The sequence below is a fragment of the Conger conger genome, chromosome 8 (genome assembly GCF_963514075.1).
Source record: "Conger conger chromosome 8, fConCon1.1, whole genome shotgun sequence".
Lineage (NCBI taxonomy): Eukaryota > Metazoa > Chordata > Actinopteri > Anguilliformes > Congridae > Conger > Conger conger.
In genome coordinates, this window is record NC_083767.1 from 61434973 (window position 1) to 61461927 (window position 26955).

A 26955-nucleotide genomic window follows, 5' to 3' on the forward strand; every position below is an offset into this window, starting at 1 on the left:
CTGGGAATTGTAGTCCCCTTAACCCCCTTGCTTGTCAGATATTTTCCTGCATGAGGACCTGACGGTGAAGATTGGGGATTTCGGGCTGGCCACAGTGAAGTCCCGCTGGAGTGGCTCGCACCAGTTCGAGCAGCTGTCTGGGTCCATCCTGTGGATGGTCAGAACTTTTTATTTTTATTGAATTTTTTGTCAAACGGACTGTTTTACTTCACTTAGCTCAGCCTCCATCTTGTTAACACTCATTCCACTGCACTTCTGTAGCCCCTCTCCCTGCTCTTCTTCTTCTCTTATCATGTAGTTGACACTGGTTTCCTGAGCCCAGTTTTGTAGTTTGTCGTCACTGACTACAAATGAGAGAATATTGCACATTTGCATTCAACCAATGTTAAAACTATGCCAACTTCACAAATGTGAATTAAAACTACGCAAAGAGCTTTAATGTTTGAATACAGAACCGCTAATAAAATATGATAGGTTAATAAGTCTTGTCTACCTCGAAGCGCGTGTCTTATCAAGGAACTGAGTTCCGATGGCTAATTAAGAGTTTAATTTCGGTTTCATTTCCTTCTCAAGAAATGTGGATATTCTATGTGCATTAACCTGGTGATCAGTCAAAGCTTGTCCTTGCACGGTCGTCACTGTAAAAACGGTTTCACGCCTACATTGGGCAACATTGGCTCAGGTGGTACGAGCAGTAGTCTCATTGGCTCAGGCGGTAAGAGCAGTCGTCTCATTGGCTCAGGTGGTAAGAGCAGTCGTCTCATTGGCTCAGGCAGTAAGAGCAGTCGTCTCATTGGCTCAGGCGGTAAGAGCAGTCGTCTCATTGGCTCAGGCGGTAAGGGCAGTCGTCTCATTGGCTCAGGCGGTAAGGGCAGTCGTCTCATTGGCTCAGGTGGTAAGAGCAGTTGGAGGGTTGCCGGTTCGATTCCCACCCTGGGTGTGTCGGCGTGTCCCTGAGCAAGACACCTAACCCCCAAATGCTCCTGACGAGCTGGTTGGTGCCTTGCATGGCAGCCAATCACTGCTGGTGTGTGAATGAATGAGAAGCATCAATTGCACAACCATTTAACTCCCTGGGTTCCCCAGGCTCCAGAGGTGATCCGGCTGCAGGATAAGAACCCGTACAGCTTCCAGTCGGACGTGTACGCCTTCGGCATCGTGCTGTATGAGCTCATGTCCGGGGCGCTGCCGTACTCCAACATCAACAACCGCGACCAGGTGAGGGGGCGTGTGTGTGTGCGCGTGTGTGAGTGTGTGGGCGTGTGTGTGAGTGTGTGTGAGTGTGTGTGAGTGTGTGTGAGTGTGTGTGAGTGTGTGTGAGTGTGTGGGCGTGTGTGTGAGTGTGTGTGAGTGTGTGTGAGTGTGTGGGCGTGTGTGGGCGTGTGTGGGCGTGTGTGGGCGTGAGTGCGCGTGTGTGCGAGTGTGTGCGCGTGTGTGCGAGTGTGTGCGAGTGTGTGCGAGTGTGTGCGAGTGTGTGGGCGTGTGTGGGCGTGTGTGGGCGTGTGTGGGCGTGTGTGGGCGTGTGTGTGGGCGTGAGTGCGCGTGTGTGCGAGTGTGTGCGAGTGTGTGCGAGTGTGTGGGCGTGTGTGCGAGTGTGTGGGCGTGTGTGTGCGCGTGTGTGCACGAGTGCGCGTGTGGGCGTGAGTGTGCGTGTGTGTGCGTGTGTGTGCGAGTGTGTGCGAGTGTGTGCGAGCGTGTGCGTGCGTGCGCGTGCGTGTGCGTGCGCGTGCGTGCGCGTGTGCGTGCGTGCGCGTGCGTGCGCGTGCGTGCGCGTGTGTGCGCGTGTGTGCGCGTGTGTGCGAGTGTGTGTGTGGGCATGAATGCACGTGTGTGAGTGCGCGCGTGAGTTAAATAAGACATTATTATTATATATATGTATATATAGATTATCTTCATGGTCGGGTGGGGCCCTGATTAGTCTAATGAACTGTAAGTCCCTTGGGATAAAAGTGTCAGCTAAATAGCACATTATTATATTATTGTTATTATGACTATTATTGTTATTGTGTGTGTAGATAATCTTCATGGTGGGGCGGGGCTACCTGTCCCCTGACCTGAGCAAGGCTCGCAGCAACTGTCCGAAGGCCATGAAGAGGCTGATGGCCGAGTGTCTGAAGAAGAAGAGGGAGGAGCGGCCCCTCTTCCCGCAGGTGAGCGCGGGCGACCCCTGACCCCTGACCCCTCACAGCCCTGAGAAGTGTGAGGTGTTACCGCATCAAACCCTCTCCGTGCCTGTCAGGTGCTTGCTAAGGAGTGGGGCTTTTAGTTCAGTTGTTTAGTTGTGAGGGACGACGATGTACAAGAAAACATTCATCGCAATTAATGAGAGGAGGTGCTTTAGCACCTAGCTCATTTCCGTCTGCGTGACAAAATGGCGAGTTTTTGAGCCGAAATGGCGGGTTTTTGAGCCGAAATGGCTGGTTTTTGAGCCTAAATGCCGGGTTTTTGAGCCGAAATGGCGGTGTTGTTTGAGCCGAAATGGCGGTGTTGTTTGAGCCAAAATGGCGGTGTTGTTTGAGCCGAAATGGCGGTGTTGTTTGTGGCAGATCCTGGCCTCCATCGAGCTGCTGGCTCGCTCCCTTCCCAAGATCCACCGCAGCGCGTCGGAGCCGTCGCTGAACCGGGCGGGGTTCCAGACCGAGGACTTCAGCCTGTACGCCTGCGCCTCCCCCAAAACACCCATCCAGGCCGGGGGCTACGGTGAGTCTCCACCAATCACACGCCTGCGCCTGCCCCAAACCCGCCAATCACACGCCTGCCTCAAACCCACCAATCACACGCCTGCCCCAAACCCGCCAATCACACGCCTGCCCCAAACCCGCCAATCACACGCCTGCCCCAAACCCACCAATCATACACCTGCCCCAAACCCACCAATCACACGCCTGCCCCAAACTCACCAATCACACGCCTGCGCCTGCCCCAAACCCACCAATCACATGCCTGCCCCAAACTCACCAATCACACGCCTGCACCTACACCTGCACCTGCACCAGCCCCTGCCCCAATTTTCTTTCTTTGTACCTTTTCCCCCAAAATTTTTGCCGACCCCATCCCCAAATCATGGTGACCCTACTTGGGGTTGCGACCCCAGTTCGGGCCCCTGAGTTCCTGTACCTCCATCCAGCTCTTTTATCTTGCTCTTGTTGTAGTTCTTTACCATAATTCTCGTCTTGCCTCACGTCTGGTTTATGACGTGCAATAACTTTTAATGTCTTTAGCCGTTTCTGTTGATCAAAGTGGCATTTGAATGTACAGTAAACTGGTCCATGAAATATGGCTGTTTATCGCAGGGTGGGAAGAGCTGCCGTTTCGCAACAGCACACCGCTGATACTGACACAGCACCACCGAAACTCAACACATATAGAGATATATTTTTAGCTATTGCATTAAAATATATGAATGATATATTGTTATGTTATTAATATTGCTTTCTTACTTGGATTCTCTTCACAGGGGAGTTCTCTGCCTTTAAGTAGCGGAGGCGATTCCAGCAGAACATCCCTGATCACCTTTCAACAAGTCTTGTGTTCCTACCGTGGGTTCATCCATTATCCAAAAAAGAAAAAATCGTATGCTACTAAAGTGCGCTGTTTCCTACACCGGAGCAGCAAAAACCAAACGGACAAACTCAAGAAAATGGGGAAAAATTTGACAAATGAAAAATAGCACAAAAAAAAGAAAACGAAAAAAAAAAAAAAAAACTTTAAAGATAACCACCAAAAAATAAATTAAGAATATAAAAATCAATAAGAATTCCCTGACCGTGAAGGTGTGGATAAACCCGGTAGGAGACGATCTCCCTGGAGCGCACAGGAGAGAGGGATGAGGGAGGAGAGCAAGAAGACTGAATGGGGAGGGGGAAGGGAGACGGAGGCCTGCTGTCGCCGTGGCGATGCCTCATCCTGGCCCCTGCAGCCGGTTGGCTGGCGGCGGGTCTGGAGGCGGGCCGGCCGAAGCATGGAATCCGCACTTTGACCAATGGCACTGGAGAGGGCTCTCAGCCCCGGCTGCTCATTGGCTGGCACCGGTAGACGGGCGTGTGTCTGAGCCAATCCCAGAGAGGCGCCAGAGGACACAGGGTCAACCCTGTTTGGAAGATGACTTGAATGCTTTATTTATGTTTTTAATTCCATTTTGTTTATTGTTGTTTTTTTTTTGTTTTTTTTGCTTTGACGTGTGATTGGGGGAGGGTCACCAATTATTTTGTCTTTTTTTTGTCTAGTTGTCTTGTTCTGAAAAAAGGGGTTGTTTTTTTCTTACACCTCTTTACCTGTACACCCTCAGGTGAATCCCAACCAATCAGCTTCACCTTCAAATGCTCTGTGGAGCAACAGAGTGGGCAACGCTGGACCCCTGTCCATCTGTGGGGCAGGTACTGGGGCAACACTGGACCCCTGTCCCTCTGTGGGGCAGGTACTGGGGCAACACTGGACCCCTGTCCATCTGTGGGGCAGGTACTGGGGCAACACTGGACCCCTGTCCATCTGTGGGGCAGGTACTGGGGCAACACTGGACCCCTGTCCATCTGTGGGGCAGGTACTGGGGCAACACTGGACCCCTGTCCATCTGTGGGGCGGGTAACTGGGGTACGTGTGTGTTCCCCTGTGTTCTCTTGTAAAGAGGGAGATTCTGATCTCCTTTGGGCGGTGTGCTTGATCGCTGAAGAGCAGCCATCTTAGGAACACATGCTTGCGTTCGATTTATTCCCATTAGCTGCATGAGTCAGAGTTGGAGAGCAGCTTTCCCTCTGTTCTGGGTATTTTGGGGCAGTTCATGGCTGTTCGGGGCAGTTTGTGGCTGTTCGGGGCACTTTGGGGTAGTTTGTGGCTGTTTGGGGTAGTTTGGGGCTGTCCGGGGCAGTTTGGGGCAGTGACCTGTGTGTGAGTGGGCCAGTAATGGCTGACGGTGCTGAAGAGGAGGTGAAGGGAACCGGGCCGTGGAGACGCCCCTGTGCCTCTGGGCCCTACTGGACCGGCTCCGATGGCTTAAACGCCGTTTCTCTCCGTCAGGCTGTTCGTTATAAGCTATGTCTGACGTCGCTGTAAATTTGCTTTATTCGTGACTTCAGTTTTTGGTTTCCACTACTAGACCGATGAATTCTGCAGGGACAGGGGGGGTGTAGCACCGCTGAAGGGATTGTTTTGTGCTCCAGAAACGACTGTGACGTCGAAAACAAGATGGCTGCTAGCATACCTGTATGAAATGCTCGTAATGCACCAGGGTAAGAGGCAACTCGGAGGATTAAATCCCTCCAGAAACAACCCTCTTTTATTTATTATTTTAATCTTTGCAATTATTTGCAGGTAATGGGCATTATTTAATTATTTAATTTATATATCCCAAAATTCTGCCTTTTATATGGCCAGACAGGTCCTTCAAAGTCGGAATTATTTATGGAAACTTCATATTTTTTCCTTAATTTTTTTAGATATGTTGTCTTTAGTAAGATTGTTTGTAAAAAATGTAAAATACAACCTTAATGGTTGTGTTTGTGAACAGGCTGGGTTTTGCATTGGGTTGAATTACTTTCGGCGGATTTAAAACGAACAGGAAATGGATGCCAAGGTCTTGGGCAATGTAGTTTTTTTATTTTTTTTATTTTTTTCTTCTTCTTTGGTAGTAAACCAATGTTGCCTGTGTCCAGGACCGTGCAGAGCAGTGTTTTAATTGTAACCTTAAATCTGACATCAGTGACTGTTTCTTCAGTCACATGACTTAATACTCGAGCCTTTACGTCAAGAAGCAGTTTGCCTAAAATCATTTATTTGATGGATGTAAATATAGCCTGCACATTCTTCTGTGTGCATGTCCATTTTGTTCTGTGGATTAATCACTGCACTAGTGCATTTGAAAGCACGCGGTCAGTTTTGTATATCAGTCCCCTTTGAAAAGATGCGGCAAAGATGGAACTGGATCTGCTGAATGTGAGAGCTTCAGACTCTGAGGTCTGAGGAAGATGGCCGTCCACGTGAACACACCTGCTGCCTGCTGTCTTTACTGCTCTTAGTTCAGGGGTTCCCCAACACCCCACCCTCACGCTGTCTTTACTGCTCTTAGTTCAGGGGTTCCCCAACACCCCACCCTCACGCTGTCTTTACTGCTCTTAGTTCAGGGGTTCCCCAACACCCCACCCTCACGCTGTCTTTACTGCTCTTAGTTCAGGGGTTCCCCAACACCCCACCCTCACGCTGTCTTTACTGCTCTTAGTTCAGGGGTTCCCCAACACCCCACCCTCACGCTGTCTTTACTGCTCTTAGTTCAGGGGTTCCCCAACACCCCACCCCACCCTCACGCTGTCTTTACTGCTCTTAGTTCAGGGGTTCCCCAGCACCCCACCCACACACATCTTGTGCCTAACACCGCCCTTTAGCTATGACTACACTGGAAATGTACCACAACCTCTCCTGCCTCATTGCTTTGTTATAGTTGGGCTCTTGTCATGTTAAACATTTAGTGGCCTCCGTTCACGTATGTCGTTTTCAGGCGACCCCATCCTGAAATCGAGCGACCCAACATGGGGACTCAACCCAACATGGGGTCTTGACCCAACATGGGGTCTCGACCCAACATGGGGTCTCGACCCAACATGGGGACTCGACCCGACATGGGGTCTCGACCCAACATGGGGTCCCGACCCACAGTTTGGGAATCCCTGACGTGGTTGGTCCTGCACACTGCTGTTCCACTGCTGTCCATGAGGGGGCAGTGCCGGCCCTCTGGATGCCCAGGAGCAGGGGGAGTGTTAACAGAGCAGTGTGTTCCCAGCTTTCCCTAAAACATTTTATTCTTACGCGATCGTCGATGTAGAAGTCTGATATAGATGTACAGAAACACATTTAATGTGACGCGGCATATTTCTAAATGAAAATCTATTTTGTTTTAGAGGTTGTGTCAGTAATTTAAGTGATGTGTCCAGTTTTTATTTTTCATACCAGATGCCAGCCAAAGATTGTGCTGATATTCTCTGTCCTACTAAAGGGAATTACACCCTTTAAGCATACAGAATTATATTATGGGTACAGAAAGTCATTGAAGTGTTGTGGAGATCTCCCATGATGCCCAAAGCCTGGTGATGCTGGTTTAACTCCAGTCATGTGACGGTGGTTTAACTCGGGTCATTCTCCAAAAGCCAAAATGGCCTCCCCACGAAAATCCTGTTAGAATATTGGACATTTTCAGTGGTCAGTTAGTCACAGTGGTACAGTACACTGGAGTACTTCTCTTAGTTTCCAAACCAAAGAGCTCTGTCGAACACAGGAATGGCCCTAAAGTTATGTAAGGAACAAAAACATTTTTTTTCCTTATTAATTTTTTTTTGCACACTGCTGGTAAATGGTTGAATTGGTTGAAACACTTGCATTTGTTTCCGGAGTATCAGAGCTCCTATAGTTCCGCTTCATATGCGTTTATTAGGTGAGTGCAGTGGGCCAGAGTTCCCCTGTGTGCTGAGGCGTGTACTAAAGAAAAGTTTAGTACAAGGCGTACACGTGCAAGGTGCACCATGGGATAGCTCGTAGCTCATCAGCCCCGCCTCTCAAACACTTCTTTGATGGCTCATTCTGTGCTGTTGGTATTCTCTGGGTGCGAAGTTTGTACAGAGTCGTACATCTTGAAAGCCCGGCTGTGTTTGATGTTTGAGCCGGCAGAATGCATCACGCGTATCCCTGGTGCATTCTGGGATGGCGTGGTGCATTAATCATGTTTCACACAGCCAGGGACGGGAGGATTGAGCGGATCGGGAATGAGGAGAAAACTGAGAAAGCCCCACTGTGCACTCTTAGCTGTGTGCAGTTACACACTGACTGGTGTTTACAGCTCCTCTTAGCTGTGTACAGTTACACTCTGACTGGTGTTTACAGCTCTTAGCTGTGTACAGTTGCACACTGACTGGTGTTTACAGCTCTTAGCTGTGTACAGTTACACACTGACTGGTGTTTACAGCTCCTCTTAGCTGTGTACAGTTACACTCTGACTGGTGTTTACAGCTCTTAGCTGTATACAGTTACACACTGACTGGTGTTTACAGCTCCTCTTAGCTGTGTACAGTTACACACTGACTGGTGTTTACAGCTCTTAGCTGTATACAGTTACACACTGACTGGTGTTTACAGCTCTTAGCTGTGTACAGTTACACACTGACTGGTGTTTACAGCTCCTCTTAGCTGTGTACAGTTACACACTGACTGGTGTTTACAGCTCCTCTTAGCTGTGTACAGTTACACACTGACTGGTGTTTACAGCTCTTAGCTGTGTACAGTTACACACTGACTGGTGTTTACAGCTCTTAGCTGTGTACAGTTACACACTGACTGGTGTTTACAGCTCTTAGCTGTGTACAGTTACACACTGACTGGTGTTTACAGCTCAGAAATGTTTACTGAGTAGCGTGGCCACTTCTGAAAGTTGGCGACCTGATTTCCTGTTTTTATTTGGCCTTATTTAGGCCTTATTTGGTTCTTTATTTATGAACCTTTATTTATACAGGGTGGTTGACTGAGCCCACATGCTCATTTAATGATGCGCTGTTAGTGCCCCCAGCAGGATAACCTGCATGCCTTTGTAAAAATGAAGGTTGATGAATGAATAAATAAGTAAATTTGGTTCTTATTCCGTTGTTTAGTCGCAGCGTATAACTGTAAATGTACTGCAGTACTGGCACCAATTACAGAAACACCACAGCTGCAGAGTTTCACTAATACTGCAGTGTTTTGCAACAATGTCTCTTTTTGGCATAATAAATGTAATAAGTGCAATATCAACATAAAACAAAAAATGAAGAAATTATTAGCATTTGTGTTAAAAAATAATAATAATTTTGCCTTCCTATATGTATGAGTTCATAGCTACATAATTAAGCAGTCATTTCATCTTACTGTTCATTTTAAATTCATTTTATAATCCGCTTTAACATGCGTTATGTTCAATGGCTGTGACGCGTTGCAGTAACATTGATTGATTTACGAGTATTTACCCAGTATTTTTCTACATAAAATGATAATATTCCAGCAATGAAAACAGTTTTTTTTTTTTTTCTTGGGCCTGTATACATTTTTACAGATGGAAATGGCCCAGAGAACAGCAGAAAAGGGGGTCAGAAAGTTTTTAAGGGAAAAAGAGAAAAAAGGGTATCCATAATTTGTGCCAGTACTGTTATCCTGCATTAGTCCTCCGGTGAGACTTGTCAAATTGAGCACAGAAAGTCTCTATGACCATCAGGATGTAGTGATGTCACCATCCAGCCCCTCCGCCCACCGCTGATCCCAGTCTGTCTTAGCTTCTGTATGTAGAATGATTCAGTCAGGATAAGGGTTGGGTCGACTGATCCTGGACCAGTGCGAACAGGAGACCAGCAGCACAGTTGACACAGACGGCCTTTATGGGAATCTGGATTTGAACCTGCAGTGCCAGGCCGGAGCTTCTGTTCTAGCGACACGGCTGTTGAGTTTCAGAAATGGAACAACATGATGTTGCTTTCATATTCTGTACAAACGTACATAAGGCCTTTGGAGTCCCTGTTCTACTTTGTAATAATGGAACTACTGTGTGTGTTATTTATTTATTTATTTATTTATTTACCCCCCCCCCCCCAAGCCCATTGTCAGTCCTCCCAAGTGGGATCATGGGAATATATTTTTTATTTGAGGGTCGTTTATCAGATTTCTGGAAGCAGTTTTCAGAAACATTATTTCAAAGAGGTTCCTTCTGAGCATTTTGCTGGACGGATGCAATGTCCTTAAACACACAGGATCAGATGAGGAGGCAGTTTCTCAGTCTCTCAGTCCAGCACTGAAGAAGCCTGTTCACTGGAGATCTTCACTGACTTTTTATTTTAGTTTAGGATTTGGCTTAATCCATGTCTGGAAAACCAGTCCTACAGACACACTGGAAAATGCGATCTTATTTATTGGGTTAGGGTGAGGGTTACTGAGTTTTACTCAAGGTGCATTTTGACCAGTATATAATGTCTACTGGCACCAGTATTACAAATCTTCCCATAAAAGTTATTGTCAACGGGAAGCAAGTGGTTTGCAATTGGAATATGTAACAAAATCAACTAGTTTGCCTTCAAAATAATACAGACCATCAACCCATTGACTAGGAGGGTGTACTATTTCGACTGAAGGTTTTTGAAGATGTTGTCCTACGAGCAGTTCTGCAGTAGATCATGCATCTTGCTCAGGGTGTAAAACCCTGCTCTGGGCCGCTGTGTTGGGATCACTTTACCCTGGTTGCTGGGGTTTTGCCCCCTAGGCCATGATGACCTGGACGTAGCTGTGAATAGCTGCGCCGTGTGACTATTAACCAGAGTGCAGTTAACTCCCCACTTTCTGCAGGGGTCCCCTCCTCATTCAGCAGATCAGGATGTTTCTATCGTTCATGAACCTCATAAGTCTCCAGTTACGTGTGTCAATGTGCCCTCTGTTCATACAGTATATATTAGTGAAAGGTATAAGCTATGAGGAGGATATCTCTAACTTTGGGTACAGCATTGAGACACACTTGTACCTGCACAACTGTTTGCACCATACTGGGAGTTGTTTTTGTATACCAGTATGCTTACACAAAAGATGTACCTAATTTGTTATTATTTTTTATTTTATTTATTTATTATATTTATTATTGTTATTATTATTTTATCTAAAATATCATGATGAGTTGAAATAGTTTTTCACAGCGGGAGATCAGGAGGAAACGCTGGGTAATCTCACCGGCTCTGCCTGGGTGAACTTGGTGGACATGGCAGTAAGCTAGCTAGCTAAGCTAGCGCTCGCTACCGTGATACAATATGTATATGGGTAGAAAGTCTTAAGATGTATTTATTTTTATTGTTTTATTTAGAGGACCCTCTTGCCTTTAGCAACTTTTAGTTTTTCTTCTGTGAAGTGTTGCAGAAACATTGATTGATTGATTGATTATTTATTTTGTACAAATATGCTTGTTTTATTTTCTGTCTTTTTAGAAGAGCGTATTGCTGCAGTGTGTTTGGGGTGAATGGAGGCGTTGCTCTGGTTTTGTATGGGCCAATCACACCCATCACACCTACAATCACACCAACCATCACACCCATCACACCAATCACACCAACAATCACACCAATCACACCTACAATCACACCCATCACACCAATCACACCAATCACAATCACACCCATCACACCAATCACACCTACAATCACACCAACCATCACACCATCCATCACACCAATCTCACCAATCACACCCATCACACCCATCACACCCATCACACCAATCACACCAATCACACCCATCACACCTACAATCACACCTACAATCACACCTACAATCACACCTACAATCACACCAATCTCACCCATCACACCCATCACACCAACAATCACACCCATCACCCATCTCATCAATCTCATCAATCACACCCATCACACCAATCACACCAATCACACCAACCATCACACCAATCTCACCAATCACACCAACCATCACACCAATCTCACCAATCACACCAACAATCACACCCATCACCCATCTCACCAATCACACCTACAATCACACCAACCATCACACCAATCTCACCAATCACACCCATCACCCATCTCATCAATCTCATCAATCACACCAATCACACTAACAATCACACCCATCACACCAATCACACCTACAATCACACCCATCACAATCACACCCATCACACCAATCACACCCATCACACCAATCACACCTACAATCACACCCATCACACCAATCACACCTACAATCACACCAATCTCACCCATCACACCAATCACACCTACAATCACACCAATCACACCTACAATCACACCCATCACACCAATCACACCTACAATCACACCAATCTCACCCATCACACCAACAATCACACCCATCACACCAACAATCTCACCAATCGCACCAATCTCACCAATCACAATCACACCCATCACACCAATCCCAACAATCACACCCATCACAATCACACCCATCACACCAATCCCAACAATCACACCCATCACACCAACAATCACACCAATCACGCCGCTTTCTTTCCTGTGTTTCCAGCATCATGATTACGTCCCAAACCTTCCCTGGCTGATCCCACGCTTATTCCTCTCTCTCTCTCTCTCTCTCTCTCTCTCTCTCTCTCTCTCTCTCTCTCTCTCTCTCCCGTCTCTCTCTCTCTCTCTCTCTCTCTCCCCCGTCTCTCTCCACCTCTCATCCATCCATCTTTTTGGGATTTTCATTTCTGCTTGTAAATTTGTACGTTTTGTCAGTTTGCTGGAGAAGGCATGGAGACCACAATGAAATAAAAACAAAACGTTGGTTCAAATGGCTAAATAAAAGGAAAAAATGGTGAAAATGTTTTGATAGATGAAATTCTCTGACAAAACTATTTCTGTGTAAAAAAAACAAAAAAAAACAAAACAAAAAATTTAAATTGTATTATATGAAAGGAAAAAAAGGTAAATGTATGTGTTGTGAATATGAGAAGCAGATATATTAAACAAGTGCATGAAATGTTTCGCCAGTGTACAAATTCATTTTAATTGGCTAATCAGTGTTATGGGCGTGACTAATGGGATTTCCCCCTGGTGTGTTGGCATAGCAACGCGAGGCCAAGGGAGTCACAGGGGAGTGATGTCATGGGTCTGGTCTGTGTGTTGTGTGTTTTGTGTGTGTTGTGTGTTTTGTGTGTGATGGGTGCGTTGTCAGATTGGAGATCGGCTGATGGGGATTGGGTTCTGAATGGAGATCTGCTGATGGGGATTGGGCGCTGAATGGAGATTGGCTGATGGGGATTGGGTTCTGAATGGAGATCGGCTGATGGGGATTGGGCGCTGAATGGAGATCGGCTGAAGGGGATTGGGCGCTGAATGGAGATCGGCTGAAGGGGATTGGGTTCTGAATGGAGATCGGCTGATGGGGATTGGGCGCTGAATGGAGATCGGCTGATGGGGATTGGGCGCTGAATGGAGATCGGCTGAAGGGGATTGGGTGCTGAATGGAGATCGGCTGATGGGGATTGGGCGCTGAATGGAGATCGGCTGATGGGGATTGGGCGCTGAATGGAGATCGGCTGAAGGGGATTGGGTGCTGAATGGAGATCGGCTGATGCGGATTCTTGCAATCAGGAGGGTCATGGTAAGTGTCGGATGTGTTAATAAGGTGCCACCGAATGGCCACGCGGTGGCGCTGTAACAGAAACACAATGTGCAAACTCTGAGAGCCTGAGCCTCCTGAGCCTCCTGAGGTCTGACATCATGAGACGCGTTCACACTCACGCCATGCTCGGAGCAGGACTGAAGCCTACGGCCCTGACCCAGCGCTGACCCAGCCTACGGCCCTGACCCAGCGCTGACCCGGCCTACGGCCCTGACCCAGCGCTGTCCCGGCCCTGACCCAGCCTACGGCCCTGACCCAGCGCTGACCCAGCCTACGGCCCTGACCCAGCCCTGACCCAGCCTACGGCCCTGACCCAGCCCACGGCCCTGACCCAGCGCTGACCCGGCCTACGGCCCTGACCCAGCGCTGACCCGGCCTACGGCCCTGACCCAGCGCTGACCGGCCTACGGCCCTGACCCAGCGCTGACCCGGCCTACGGCCCTGACCCAGTCGACACACACAGGGCTGTAGAGCTGCAGCTTTCTTAAGCTTCACTGGAAGCTTCACTGAAATACGTTCAGAGCCCTCTGCTGTGGCCGGTGCCTTCATTAGCTGCCTGTACATCAGCCCGATGGGCCCTCCTTCATCGGCTGCCATTTTGAATTGCTTTTAGCCAGCGTTGGACAAAAAGCCATAAATAATTGATAGGGTCTGACAAATTCAATCCCTGTCGATATTTACAACCATTTTTTGTCCAAAACTGGCGGCCAATAAGTTTTATCGGTGCGTAGCAGCCTTTTGGCCATCTGTCTTGTCATCCGTTGCTGGCATAATGACCAGCTCAATAGCTATGTAACATAAAGCTGTGTTTTGAAACGGCTGATGGCTGGATTTCCCACGAGGGCAGTATATGTGGGTGATGGAAGTGCTTGCTTGGAGGGGCCTTTCCTGTGTTTATAAACTATGTGCCACAGGTAGTCTCCCAACTAATATTGGGACTGTGTTTCAAACCCAACTTTGAAACATTTGTATCCCGGTCATTTTCAATCCAACTTTAACATTCATCATTTCAAATTCCGCAGTATTCTTTTTTCATCAATCAAAGAAGATGGTGTATGAATAAAACATTGGCAATTGCTTCAGTATTGTTTTTTTTTTATCACCGGTTCTTCCCCCCTCCGCGCGATTCTTAATAATTCAGAGTTGACGTCTCCTTTCCCTGCGCAGGGAGGTGAGAACTCGCTTCAAGGTTGTTCTGCTCCTGCGGGGGTTTCTCTGCAGGCCTGCCCGTTTGTTTGAGAGGTTTTTCTTCTTCTTTTTTCTTTCCTCTGCGATTTCTCGGAGGACGGAGCTATGGTGCGGGAGGAGCTCGGTCTGTTTTGTTGATCCACGAGCGGAGATTCCTCCCCTGCGCGTCTGCATTCAAAACTCTCCCCGCTGTCAGGGAGGCTGTACCGCACGTTTCTGTGCCTGCCCTGCTGAAAAAACCTAAAATAAACTGCTCAAGCTGTGTTTTGAGACAGCCGGGAGCTGGTTGACCAGCTCAAATCCAGCTAGACCTGCTCATGACCAGCTTGACCAGCTCAAATCCAGCTAGACCAGCTCATGACCAGCTAGACCAGCTCAATTTTCAAGCTGGCACAGCTGGATCTCACAGCAGATTGCTCAATTGCTCCCAACTTAACCGTTTGCAGAAAAAAATCACGGTGTGGGTTTGAGTCTGGAAGGAGCATTCTGGGAGATTTGACATGGCCTACATGAGTGGGTTTCGTGCACTGATTGTCTCAGGGACCTTGTACAACCTACTTAGAAACAGGGTTGGGCAGTGGCTCCTATTGTTGCTGCTTTTGTCCTCTAAGTGAAAAAGAAAAGTTTTATAGCACTTATTCTTTTTTTCTTTAACCTTTCAGCTCGAGCGTGTAAAATTTCAACAGCACATCACTGACCCACAAACATGCAGCACAAGACTTCTTGTTTTCATACTCCTCAGACAACAAAGTTTATGAATTTAAATGCTCTGGCATAATGTGTGTCTGATGAAAAATAATGATGAAATGAAAATATTGTCAAAAATGATGTTTTATTTTACTGCCTCATAGCCCTGGAGCATACATTATTATCTATACACGCACGCACACACACACTCACACTCTCACACACACACACACACTCTCTCTCACACACACACACACACACTCTCTCACACACACACACTCTCACACACACTCACACACACACTCACACATGTGCACACACACACACACATACAAGTGCACACAGGCGTGTTGTGTAGATTTCAGCAGAGAGATATAAATGTTCATTTATGTAGCGCTTTTCTCATACTCTTTACCTGGGCGATGCAACCAATGGCAGCCATTTTGTGCCAGAATGCTCACCGCATGTCAGCAACAATTGCATAGCCAAATAAATCAGGGGATGATTAGGTGGCAGGTTGAGAGAGCCAGGGTTGGGAATTTAGCCAGGACACCGAGGAACCCCCTACTCTTTGCGAAGAGTGTGATGGGATCTGTGATGACCAACGTGAGTATGTCACTCACTGTGCAGGCTCCCAGCATCCACAGTTATGGGTTTAATTCCCTGCCCTGGCACTATCTGTGACAGGACGACATCTCCGCTTTGCTTTCCTCCATTCAGGAGAGAATAAATAAATAAAGACTGGAGAGTGTCCTGTCAGTTATCGTTTAAAGGGCCTCGCTTCAGCAAATGAAGACTCGTTCGCGACTCATTAAAAATCACTTTCCCGCCCTGAGGCTTGTTACATTTCGATCATACATGGCCTGTGAATATGAATCAGTGGAGCGGCCAGAGTCCGTCAGGACCATCTCAGAGTGCGTCAGGACCATCTCAGAGAGCGTCAGGACCATCTCAGACTGCGTCAGGACCATCTCAGAGTCCGTCAGGACCATCTCAGAGTGCATCAGGACCATCTCAGAGTGCGGGGCCTTCCAGAGTCCGTCAGGACCATCTCAGAGTGCGTCAGGACCATCTCAGAGTGCGTCAGGACCATCTCAGAGTGCATCAGGACCATCTCAGAGTGCGTCAGGACCATCTCAGAGTCCGTCAGGACCATCTCAGAGTGCGTCAGGACCATCTCAGAGTGCATCAGGATCATCTCAGAGTGTGTCAGGACCATCTCAGAGTGCGTCAGGACCATCTCAGAGTGCGTCAGGACCATCTCAGAGTGCGTCAGGACCATCTCAGAGTGCGTCAGGACCATCTCAGAGTGTGTCAGGACCATCTCAGAGTGCATCAGGACCATCTCAGAGTCCGTCAGGACCATCTCAGAGTGCATCAGGACCATCTCAGAGTCCGTCAGGACCATCTCAGAGTGCGTCAGGACCATCTCAGAGTGCATCAGGACCATCTCAGAGTGCATCAGGACCATCTCAGAGTCCGTCAGGACCATCTCAGAGTCTGCCAGGACCATCTCAGAGTGCGTCAGGACCATCTCAGAGTCCGTCAGGACCATCTCAGAGTGCGTCAGGACCATCTCAGAGTGCATCAGGACCATCTCAGAGTGCATCAGGACCATCTCAGAGTCCGTCAGGACCATCTCAGAGTCCGCCAGGACCATCTCAGAGTATGTGAGGACCATCTCAGAGTGCACCAGGACCATCTCAGAGTGCGTCAGGACCATCTCAGAGTGCGTCAGGACCATCTCAGAGTGCGTCAGGACCATCTCAGAGTGTGTCAGGACCATCTCAGAGTGCATCAGGACCATCTCAGAGTGCGTCAGGACCATCTCAGAGTGCGTCAGGACCATCTCAGAGTGCGTCAGGACCATCTCAGAGTGCGTCAGGACCATCTCAGAATGCGTCAGGACCATCTCAGAGTGTGGGGCCTTCCAGAGTGAGTGCCGGCAGCAGGAGGTTCAGACGGTGAGTAATACGGTGAGATTTCCAGGGGAAGTGGATTAGCGGAGTGAAAATGTGTTTGATGGCTGTCCTCGCCGTTTTAATCATTGACACTCTCGATGGGAAGAACTGTGCTGTGGAACGGGGTAGAGGAAGGGGACTGTAAAGATCTGGACCCTTTTCACAAAAAAAAAAAAAACGTTGCTCTTGGAGGCTCACAGCTGTGGATTGTAGATGTGTGAATGACTACGCTTACGGATATATTTTCTGCAATACAAACAGCGTAATAAAATGCTGAAGTGCTTGTAATGACTTTGATTTATTCCAGACTGAAGACAGGGTCCTCTCTGAGCTGCAGGTGACTGTGGCAATAACAGCAGTTTGCTTTCACAGTTAAGAGGCTCGCGGTCGTAACGCCCTTGTGAAGCAGATCTTATCCCACAATGCACTGTGATGTCCGGTGTAAGGATAGGGGCTTGCAGGCCCTCATTGGTGGTGTCTGGAGAAATAATGGGATTGGGATAATCACATGCATCTCCGCCTCCTCCGCAGGGGTCAATACTTTTCAAGCCTGGAGTCAAACAATTAATCACAGCTACAATCCCGCCTAATCATTCAATTGGCACTTAATCAGGGACATTAGAAGGATAGCGATGTGGTGTTTGTGTGCATTGACTTTTATAACGCGGGTCAACGATTCTTCCCTGTCGGCTGACCTACTGAGACTTCAGGTTTTCACCCGACAGTACACATTGTAGTGTTCAATTCTACAAACGAGTGGCTATTTGTGACTTTCATGAAAAACAATTAGTTAACTATTGCGGGATAATGACACATTTATATCTGGCAACGTGAGCTACGAAGCACACGGACACCCTCATCTGTAAACGTTTGTCACTGGATTCAATGCACATTTTGGCGAACAATTTCGCGTGAAGCTGGAAAACGCTCTACACAGTGAATATCCCTGCTGCGTGTCCTGTCCCATAGTGACCCGGCAGTGTGCTCAAAATTGGGTTGTTGTTTTTTTTAACCCAGCACTTTTTTTGAGTGTGGATTGTACAGCAGGGTAGTGCTGTGTTTACAGAGGTTCTCCCCTCCCCCTGAACCCCATATCCCAGCTGAGGCTGCTGTTATTCTGCCAGAATCACTGCTGTTATCCACACCTGTCATACAGCTGTGCTCCAGGCTATCCCAGATGGGTGGGTATTACACCAAACCCCGGTATGGACAGAGCTCAGGGCATTGTGGGAAATACAGTCAGGGTTTATCACCAGCAGAAAAAACAAATGGCAGGCATTTATATAGCGCCGTTAACCAAAGCGCTGTACAACTGATGCTTCTCATTCACACATTCACACATACACACACACCAACGGTGATTGGCTGCCATGCAAGGCACCAACCAGCTTGTCAGGAGCATTAGGGGTTAGGTGTCTAGCACAGGGACACAATTTCCCAAGTTCACTCTTCCAGTTGCTTCAGGTAACTGGCTTGCAAGCTGCCGTTATGGAGACAAAGACCAGAAAACACTGAATGACCTAAAATGCCACTTCAGAAGCCAGGACATCTGAAGTTCTGCTTTGACAGGTGGTCATCACGCACTTCAATAAAACTCCTGTAGGAGAGAAGCAAAATGGTTGCTGCTGTTACAGTTCCACCGAGATAGAACTGTATTACACAGACAAATAATGAGGGTACATTTCTTGCAGCTGTAACAGATTGTGTGTTGTAAGACGGACAGAAAAGCAGAGAATAGTGGTATTTCTCCCGAGGCGGGGGGGGCCTTCAGGAATGAGTGGGTCTACACAAAGGCATGACCCTGAGTCCCTGAAACAGAGCTTTTATTCGTTTTTATCCCAGCGTTTGCAACGTGCCGAAACTGGCCCCGATAATGACCTGCGTCACTCCTCTCCTCTCGTCTCCAACTGCTGGTTCATCCCCTGCTCATCGTGTCGGGAGACCCTGTAGTCCCCGGAGTCACTGTACCCCCAGGCATCAGAGTGGTCCCTGTCACTGTACCCCCAGGCATCAGAGCAGTCTGTAAGAGCTGTTCCGTTTTGTGCGTTAAAGAACTGAAATACCACAGGCATCTGCACAGACCGATTCGCATTTCCATTAGAATTCTGAATTTTCTGAAACGCAGGGGATGTTGTTGTGTATTCAGCTTTCTGACAGCAGGCTGGGCGATGTCAGAATGAATATGGCCGACCCTTGCCTCCACAACATCTCTCTTTTTAGTGATGAATTATTGTATTTAATGTTGTGTCACAGCTCTCTGGATTGATTGATTGGGTCGTTTATTTTTGAAGCAATTCAAACAGGTGCTTTCAGGAGCTTTGGCCTTGTGATGTCCTCATTCATTCGGCCCGGTCTGGCGCCAAATCAATGCCAAAAATCACCAGAGAAAACCAGATCTGCACTCACAGAATCTCCCTCCCTCCCCTCCTCTCTCCCCCTTCCCTCTTTCTCTCCCTCCCCCCTCTCTCCCCCTTCCCTCTCTCTCTCTCTCCCCTCTCTCACTCTCTCTCCTCCCTCACCCCTTTCCTCTATCCCTCCCCCCTCTCACTCTCTCCTTCCTCCCTCTCTCTCTCCCTCCCTCCCCCCCTCTCTCTCTCTCTCTCCCTCTCTCCCCCCTCTCTCTCTCTCTCTGTCCCTCTCTCCCTCCCTCTCTCTCTCTCTCCCTCCCCCTCTCCCTCTCTCCCCCCTCTCTCTCTCTCTCCCTCCCCCTCTCCCTCTCTCCCCCCTCTCTCTCCCCCTCACCTCTTCCCTCTCTATCTCTCTCCCCCTTCCCTCTCTCTCTCTCCCCCTCTCTCACTCTCTCTCCTCCCTCACCCCTTTCCTCTATCCCTCCCCCCTCTCACTCTCTCCTTCCTCCCTCTCTCTCTCCCTCCCTCCCCCCTCTCTCTCTCTCTCTCCCTCTCTCCCCCCTCTCTCTCTCTCTCCGTCCCTCTCTCCCTCCCTCTCTTTCTCTCTCCCTCTCTTTCTCTCTCCCTCTCTCCCTCTCTCTCTCCCTCCCCCTCCTCCCTCCCCCCCTCTCTCCCTCCCCTCTCCCTCTCTCTCTCCCTCCCCCTCTCCCTCTCTCTCTCCCTCCCTCTCTCTCTCTCTCCCTCCCCCTCTCCCTCTCTCCCCCCTCTCTCTCTCTCTCCCTCCCCCTCCTCCCTCCCCCCCTCTCTCTCTCCCCTCTCTCCCCCTCTCTCTCTCCCCCCTCTCTCCCTCCCCCTCTCTCTCCCCCCCCTCTCTCTCCCTCCCCCTCTCCCTCTCTCCCCCTCTCTCTCTCCCTCCCTCCCAGCAGCTCCTGAGTGTGAGCGGATGTGTGAGCGGATGTGGTTAGGGGCTGAAAGGGAGAGGTGCGGCTCAGAGCCAGGCACAGCCAGCCTGGTGAAAGGGCTCAGCAGGGTGGAGCAGCCGGGCTGAATGCAGCTGAACGCAGCTGAACGCAGCTGAATGCTCTCTGCCTGCCCATCGTTAAATATAGCAAACCTTCCTCACCCTGAAGAGCCTGTGTCTGAGCGTGAGCTGAGCGGCTCCAGCCCCATCGGGCCCTTCCTGCTCACAGGGAGGGTCAGAGGGACAGATCAGCCTGTGGTCCATGAAACCCGTACCAAAACAATCACACGCTATTACTCGCACGCTCCAGTCTCATGTGTTTTTTATTTTATTTTATTCACACCAATGGCTGGTTTTATTTTGATATATTTAGGTATGTATTTTGAGCCCGTTGCGAGGCGGTGAGTGATGTTTTGACGCGGGCGTAATCGATGTGATCGTTGCGATACTCAGAGTGAGGCGCTGCAGGGGTGGAGCTGCTTTAATCATATTATCCATTACACACACGCGGTAGCATTAGGAACACATCCATTTATCCAGACATTGTTGGTATTCAGGTAAACAGGTCGTGATTCATATTGCCTTCAACACCCTATTCTTTGATCCCTGCATCTATCTTCAAAGACAGTCTTATGGACTCAGCTGCTGTTTTCATTCATAAATTGGCTTTACAATAAGGTCCATGAGTTGGCATGAACTAATGTAGTTGTTAACTGACTACTACTGAGAAGTTAATCTGTAGAGCTCTGTTAATGTATTTTCACATCATTAATTCATGACTCATGATTAGTTAATGCCAATTCATATTTGAATGAAAAAGTCAGTTAATGTATTTGTTAATGGTTAACTAATTATAAGTTAATTCTATGGTTTGCTAATGTTTAAATATCTTGTAACAAATGTTTGTTAACAAATGCAGTAACTTATGAAAATTTAATTTCAGGCTTAAGTCAGGTATTTGTTCATTAATTTATTCATTCATGTTAACAACTACATTAGTTAATGCCAGTTCATGAACCTTATTGTAAAGTGTGATTTGAAGTGTTATCTGATTATTTGGAGTGAGGTTGGGTAGCAGGACAGAGGGCATAAATGGAAATTGGCAAAGGATAAATTTCACACAGATATTATGAAGAATGTTTTCACACAGAGAGTGGTCAATGTGTGGAATAGCCTGCCAGGACATGTAGTGGAGGCAGAAACACTGGGGGTTTTTAAGACCATCCTTGATACAGTGTTAGATTCTATTTAGCTTTTAGGCAAACTAGGCAGTAGGTTCACTTAGGGGCAGGAAACGGTAAGCATTGTTGGGCTGAATGACCTGTCACCATTACCTTGTGTTATGTTATGTCACATTTGGTATAATGTGTTGCATTGGCAGGTGTTATGAAGTATGACAGGTGTTTATGTATGGTTTATGAAGCCATCATCTTGTGTCTATGAAGGCTTTACATCTGCTTTATAAAGTCTTTATAAGTAACATTGTGTTTAAAGTGTGACCAAAAGTATAATTTCCTTTAAAATGCGTCGTTTTTTTGGAAAAGGATAAGAGATAAATTCCATAGACAGGCCCTTTTTCATTTTGAAGATCACAGACGATTCAAAACTGAACGCACGGTTCTTTGCTGCATTTCATGTTTGAGAAAGGCTTGTGCTTGCATCACCCTGTGTAGCTCTGCCATGCAATATTTGGAATTCAGTGTAATTTTCTGATGTACTTCCCTGGGACAAAAATGTTGAATAAAACATTTTTGCATCGTAAATGCGTTGGATTTATTGTGTTGGCAAATGGGAAAATATTTCAAATTCGATGCATTAATATTTAATAGTGTAACAGGAAGTAATGTAGAATAAGGTGAAGGGGGTGAATACTTTGTGAAGGCAGCGTGTAATTTCATGTTCCACACTAAAGCAATAACTTCATCTGATCTGCCCAACGTTCAGTGGTGAGCCAGTTTCGTGTTTACTGACGATCAGCAATCGTCAAATCTGGACCTTGAGTCTAAATCAGCTCTGGTTTTCTTTTCTCCCAGGTAATTAGCTGAACAATTAGTGGTACTGATTGGCCAGACTGTGTTATCAATACAATATTTTAATGTTTTGATCATTGAAATGATCGTATTACTGCAGATATGAGTTTATTCAGCCCATTTTGAGATAGTTTGAGTTCAGAATGCAGCTCATTGTGTGTGTGTGTGTGTGTGAGTGCGTGTGCGTGTGTGAGTTTGTGTGTGTGTGTGTGTGTGAGCCCCAGGCTCTGTGTTAGCGCAGCTGTGTGAACAAGCCCAGCCCAAAGGTATATGAATGTGTGTGTATGTGAGCATGCACGTGCGTGAGAGCGTGTGTGTGTGTGTGTGTGTGTGTGTGTGTGTGTGTGTGTGTGTGGAGGGGTGGTGTAAGGTAATAAAGGTAATAGATTAAATAAAAAATTGGAGATAGAAGATAAATAGCTGGGGAGGGGGAGGTGGAGTATATCCAATTTCCCATGGGGGTGGGGGGGGGGGGGGTTGCATTATTCACCTGTCAGGAGATGATCACCCAGGGCTTTAGAGGCCCCCATCATAAATCATATCACCACACACACACACTCACACACAAACACTCACACACACTCACTCACTCACACACACACACACTCACACACACTCACACACACACACACACACACACACACACACACACACACACACACACAAACACACATACTCACACACGTTCATGCTCACATACACACACATTCATATACTTTTGGGCTGGGCTTGTTCACACAGCTGTGCTAACACAGAGGCCCTGGGCCTCGTTCACACAGCTGTGCTAACACAGAGGCCCTGGGGCTTGTTCACACAGCTGTGCTAACACAGAGCCTGGGGCTTGTTCACACAGCTGTGCTAACACAGAGGCCCTGGCCTCGTTCACACAGCTGTGCTAACACAGAGGCCCTGGGGCTTGTTCACACAGCTGTGCTAACACAGAGCCTGGGGCTTGTTCACACAGCTGTGCTAACACAGAGCCCCTGGCCTCGTTCACACAGCTGTGCTAACACAGAGACCCTGGGGCTTGTTCACACAGCTGTGCTAACACAGAGCCTGGGGCTTGTTCACACAACTGTGCTAACACAGAGCCCCTGGCCTCATTCACACAGCTGTGCTAACACAGAGCCCCTGGCCTCGTTCACACAGCTGTGCTAACACAGAGCCTGGGGCTTGTTCACACAGCTGTGCTAACACAGAGCCTGGGGCTTGTTCACACAGCTGTGCTAACACAGAGCCCCTGGCCTCGTTCACACAGCTGTGCTAACACAGAGACCCTGGGGCTTGTTCACACAGCTGTGCTAACACAGAGCCTGGGGCTTGTTCACACAGCTGTGCTAACACAGAGCCCCTGGCCTCGTTCACACAGCTGTGCTAACACAGAGCCCCTGGCCTCGTTCACACAGCTGTGCTAACACAGAGCCTGGGGCTTGTTCACACAGCTGTGCTAACACAGAGCCCCTGGGCCTCGTTCACACAGCTGTGCTAACACAGAGGCCCTGGGGCTTGTTCACACAGCTGTGCTAACACAGAGCCTGGGGCTTGTTCACACAGCTGTGCTAACACAGAGCCTGGGGCTTGTTCACACAGCTGTGCTAACACAGAGCCCCTGGCCTCGTTCACACAGCTGTGCTAACACAGAGCCCCTGGCCTCGTTCACACAGCTGTGCTAACACAGAGCCCCTGGGCCTCGTTCACACAGCTGTGCTAACACAGAGCCCCTGGCCTCGTTCACACAGCTGTGCTAACACAGAGGCCCTGGGCCTCGTTCACACAGCTGTGCTAACACAGAGCCTGGGCCTCGTTCACACAGCTGTGCTAACACAGAGCCCCTGGCCTCGTTCACACAGCTGTGCTAACACAGAGCCCCTGGGCCTCGTTCACACAGCTGTGCTAACACAGAGGCCCTGGGCCTCGTTCACACACGAGGCTCCGCCCGTGATCCCTGGTCACTTATCTCGGCTCCGCACTCCCTCATCCACAGTAAGCTGCAGTAATGCCCTCTGAAAGACGCCCAGGGATGAATCCAGGGAAAGCAGAAAATTCCCTTTTGGGTGGAATTGGCTTAGTACTTTCTCTGGGTTATATTTTTCTTTTATATATATTTTTAAATTTTGTATGGAAAAATTCTGAATGTCGCCTCAAATGGACTTTGGCAGAAGTACAGGTTCCAAATATGAAATCAAAGAGGAAAACATTTACTGATTACTGAAAATGTATATACAAATCAGTTTAGTTTGATATGAACAATAATCAAATGAGCACACACACAGACCCCAATTTGAATGACCTGAACGAATAAACGAATGAATGAGCAAATGAATGAACGAATGAATGAATGAATGAATGAATGAATGAAAAGCCCTGTTGTTCTAAAAACATAAATCAGTGAAACGTAAAGAGCAAAATATTGACTATATGAAGCTGCACCTGCCCAAAATGGCAGGCAGGAATAATTTATTCATCATATTACATTTTTTGTGACAATGAACACATCACCGTTCCTCTCACTAAAGGGTGCTGTTCAGGTCCAGATTAATAGGTGTGCTGTGTGAAACTAGCTTGATAGTAATTCTAGGCTTGATTTGTCTCTGTGGTAAATCTGGTGACTGTGAGAACTCTGTGGTTATAGACCACCCGTGGTGTATAATTAAACCACCTAAGAGCCCCAGAGAGTTTCTGCGAGTGCTTTGCTTTCAATATAACTTATAACAACTTGGTTTTCATTTCCATTCCATTCCATCCAGGCTTGGGTGTGAGTGTGTGTCTGTGTCTGTGTGTGTGTGTGTGTGTGTGTGTGTGTGTGTTTCTATCTGAATTCATGTATCGTACAGGTTGATGCATATTGGAGGAGTGTATTGTCAGTATTTCTGAGTGTTTGGATATGAATGTGTTTTGAATAAGTGTGTCTATGTGCGTTGCTTGTTATGGGTACATTATGTCTGTGTTTGTACCATTGTGTGCACAGGTGTATGCATAGGAATTCGGTATGTACAGTGTCTGTAATTTCTAATTTAACCTTTATTTATACAGGGTAGGTTGACTGAGCACACATGCCTATTGACTGCAACACCTGCTAATGCTCCTCAAGTAGCCTAACCGGCATGTCTACAGTGTGGGAGGAAACCGGAGTGCCTCTGGAGGAATTCAACCCAGGACCTCCTTGCTGTGAAGGGATAATGCTATCCACTGTGTATAAACCACTCCACATTTAAAGTGATAGGTAGGTTAGGGGATAGGGGAGGTTTTGACCTGACGCTTTAACATATGTTTTGGCTTCTATTATATAATGCGGTTTAATTATTTTGTACCGTAAAAAATAGAGAAATTATCATAAAAAAAAATTCTAATCATTTCACGCTTGAAGAATGTAAATGTTGATGAACCCATCTGTGCTGCGTAGGCGTTCAGTGGAATCACACAAAGGGGCAGACAAAGGCTTTCTTCTCCGATGCAGGCCTGTTCTGTTTAAAAACCGCTACTGTCCACATCACTGTGTTATTCAGGAAATGTGCCACTGTGTTATTCAGGAAACGCGCGGCTGGGATTCTGAACATACATCATTACTCTGTTTATCAAAACAAGTTCATTCATTCTTCTGCATAATTTTATTTCTGCTGAAAGTTAGTGTTTGCTTCGTCTGAATTCCTGCTATCGTCTGTTCTTCCCCAAGAGAGGAAACCTGAATGCAATGATTGCCATTATGGTATCAGTAGATCTATGTTCCTGGTGGCTTTAGTGAAGCCATTTCTCCATTAGCTACAGTAACTGACACCATACGCATTAGCTGGCTGCCCCCCCATTCAGTCACCCAAATACAGGAAGTTTAGAATAAAATGTAGACACATAAGAAACCACATTAGATTTTCTTGAATCGCTTTGCTATTTAATTTGACAAGCAGTAGGGAGAGACAATACTTTTTGGTACAGCCATATAGCCTACAGGCTCAGACACAACTAAAGAATAAATAAAATGCATAAAATTTGCATTTCTTGTCGAAATCTGGCCCACATTTTGAACCTGTAGACACGATTATTATATTAAAGCAGCTTTAATCAGTGAATATAAAACTTCAATATATGAAATCTGGTTCTGCTTCCAAGTGGATGATTACTCTATATCTCTCAGATATTCTGTGTACTGCAGTCTTCAACCTCCCGAGTTTTAAGTGTCTTATATATTTTTGACATAATGCAAGTTTGGATGACAAAAATGAAGGTATTGTTCAAAATATATACAGTATTTAATACATTTTAGTTGAATATCCTTTATATTAAGATAAATATAGAGCTCAGGGAAGCCAAAGCATTATACCCTGGTTTGAGGACGCAGTGTCCCAGAAGGACAACCTCACAGGCTAAATATATTTGCCCACGGAGTGGAACCCAGGATAAATAAGTTTAGAGTTAGTATTCACACGCAGAGAGCAGTTCTGAGAAAGACAGTGTGCCACTCATTTTGAGAGACTGTATTGGCGTTTTCCTCACAGGGATTCCTCTGCAAGGCCACAGGCTGAAGGAAATTCGCCGGGAAGACGGCATTCCTCCGAAACCCGCCGCTGGGCCCCGACTCAGAGAGCTGGGAAGCTGAGACTGAGAGATTATGGGCGTGGTCGGTGGAGGGAGGAGGGATCTATCCT

At 47.4% G+C, this 26955-nt stretch overlaps 2 protein-coding genes across 2 annotated transcripts in view; both read left to right on the forward strand.

Annotated features, from left to right (window-relative positions):
• The window catches only part of LOC133134877 (serine/threonine-protein kinase B-raf-like), a 27612-nt gene extending 23733 nt beyond the window's left edge, over positions 1-3879 (forward strand). Inside the window, exons 14-18 of the mRNA XM_061251437.1 lie at positions 39-157; positions 1087-1218; positions 2016-2150; positions 2547-2700; positions 3458-3879. Coding sequence (XP_061107421.1) covers positions 39-157; positions 1087-1218; positions 2016-2150; positions 2547-2700; positions 3458-3480 — 563 coding nt within the window. The 3' untranslated portion in view covers positions 3481-3879. The remainder of the gene's footprint in view (positions 1-38; positions 158-1086; positions 1219-2015; positions 2151-2546; positions 2701-3457) is intronic.
• Positions 3853-12500, forward strand: LOC133134550 (mucin-2-like). The gene is made up of 4 exons (XM_061250750.1): positions 3853-4031; positions 4418-4540; positions 10965-11405; positions 11445-12500. Exons 1-4 carry the CDS (start codon positions 3853-3855, stop codon positions 12280-12282), a joined length of 1581 nt encoding a protein of 526 aa, XP_061106734.1. The 3' UTR covers positions 12283-12500.
• Positions 12501-26955: the final 14455 nt, after the last annotated feature.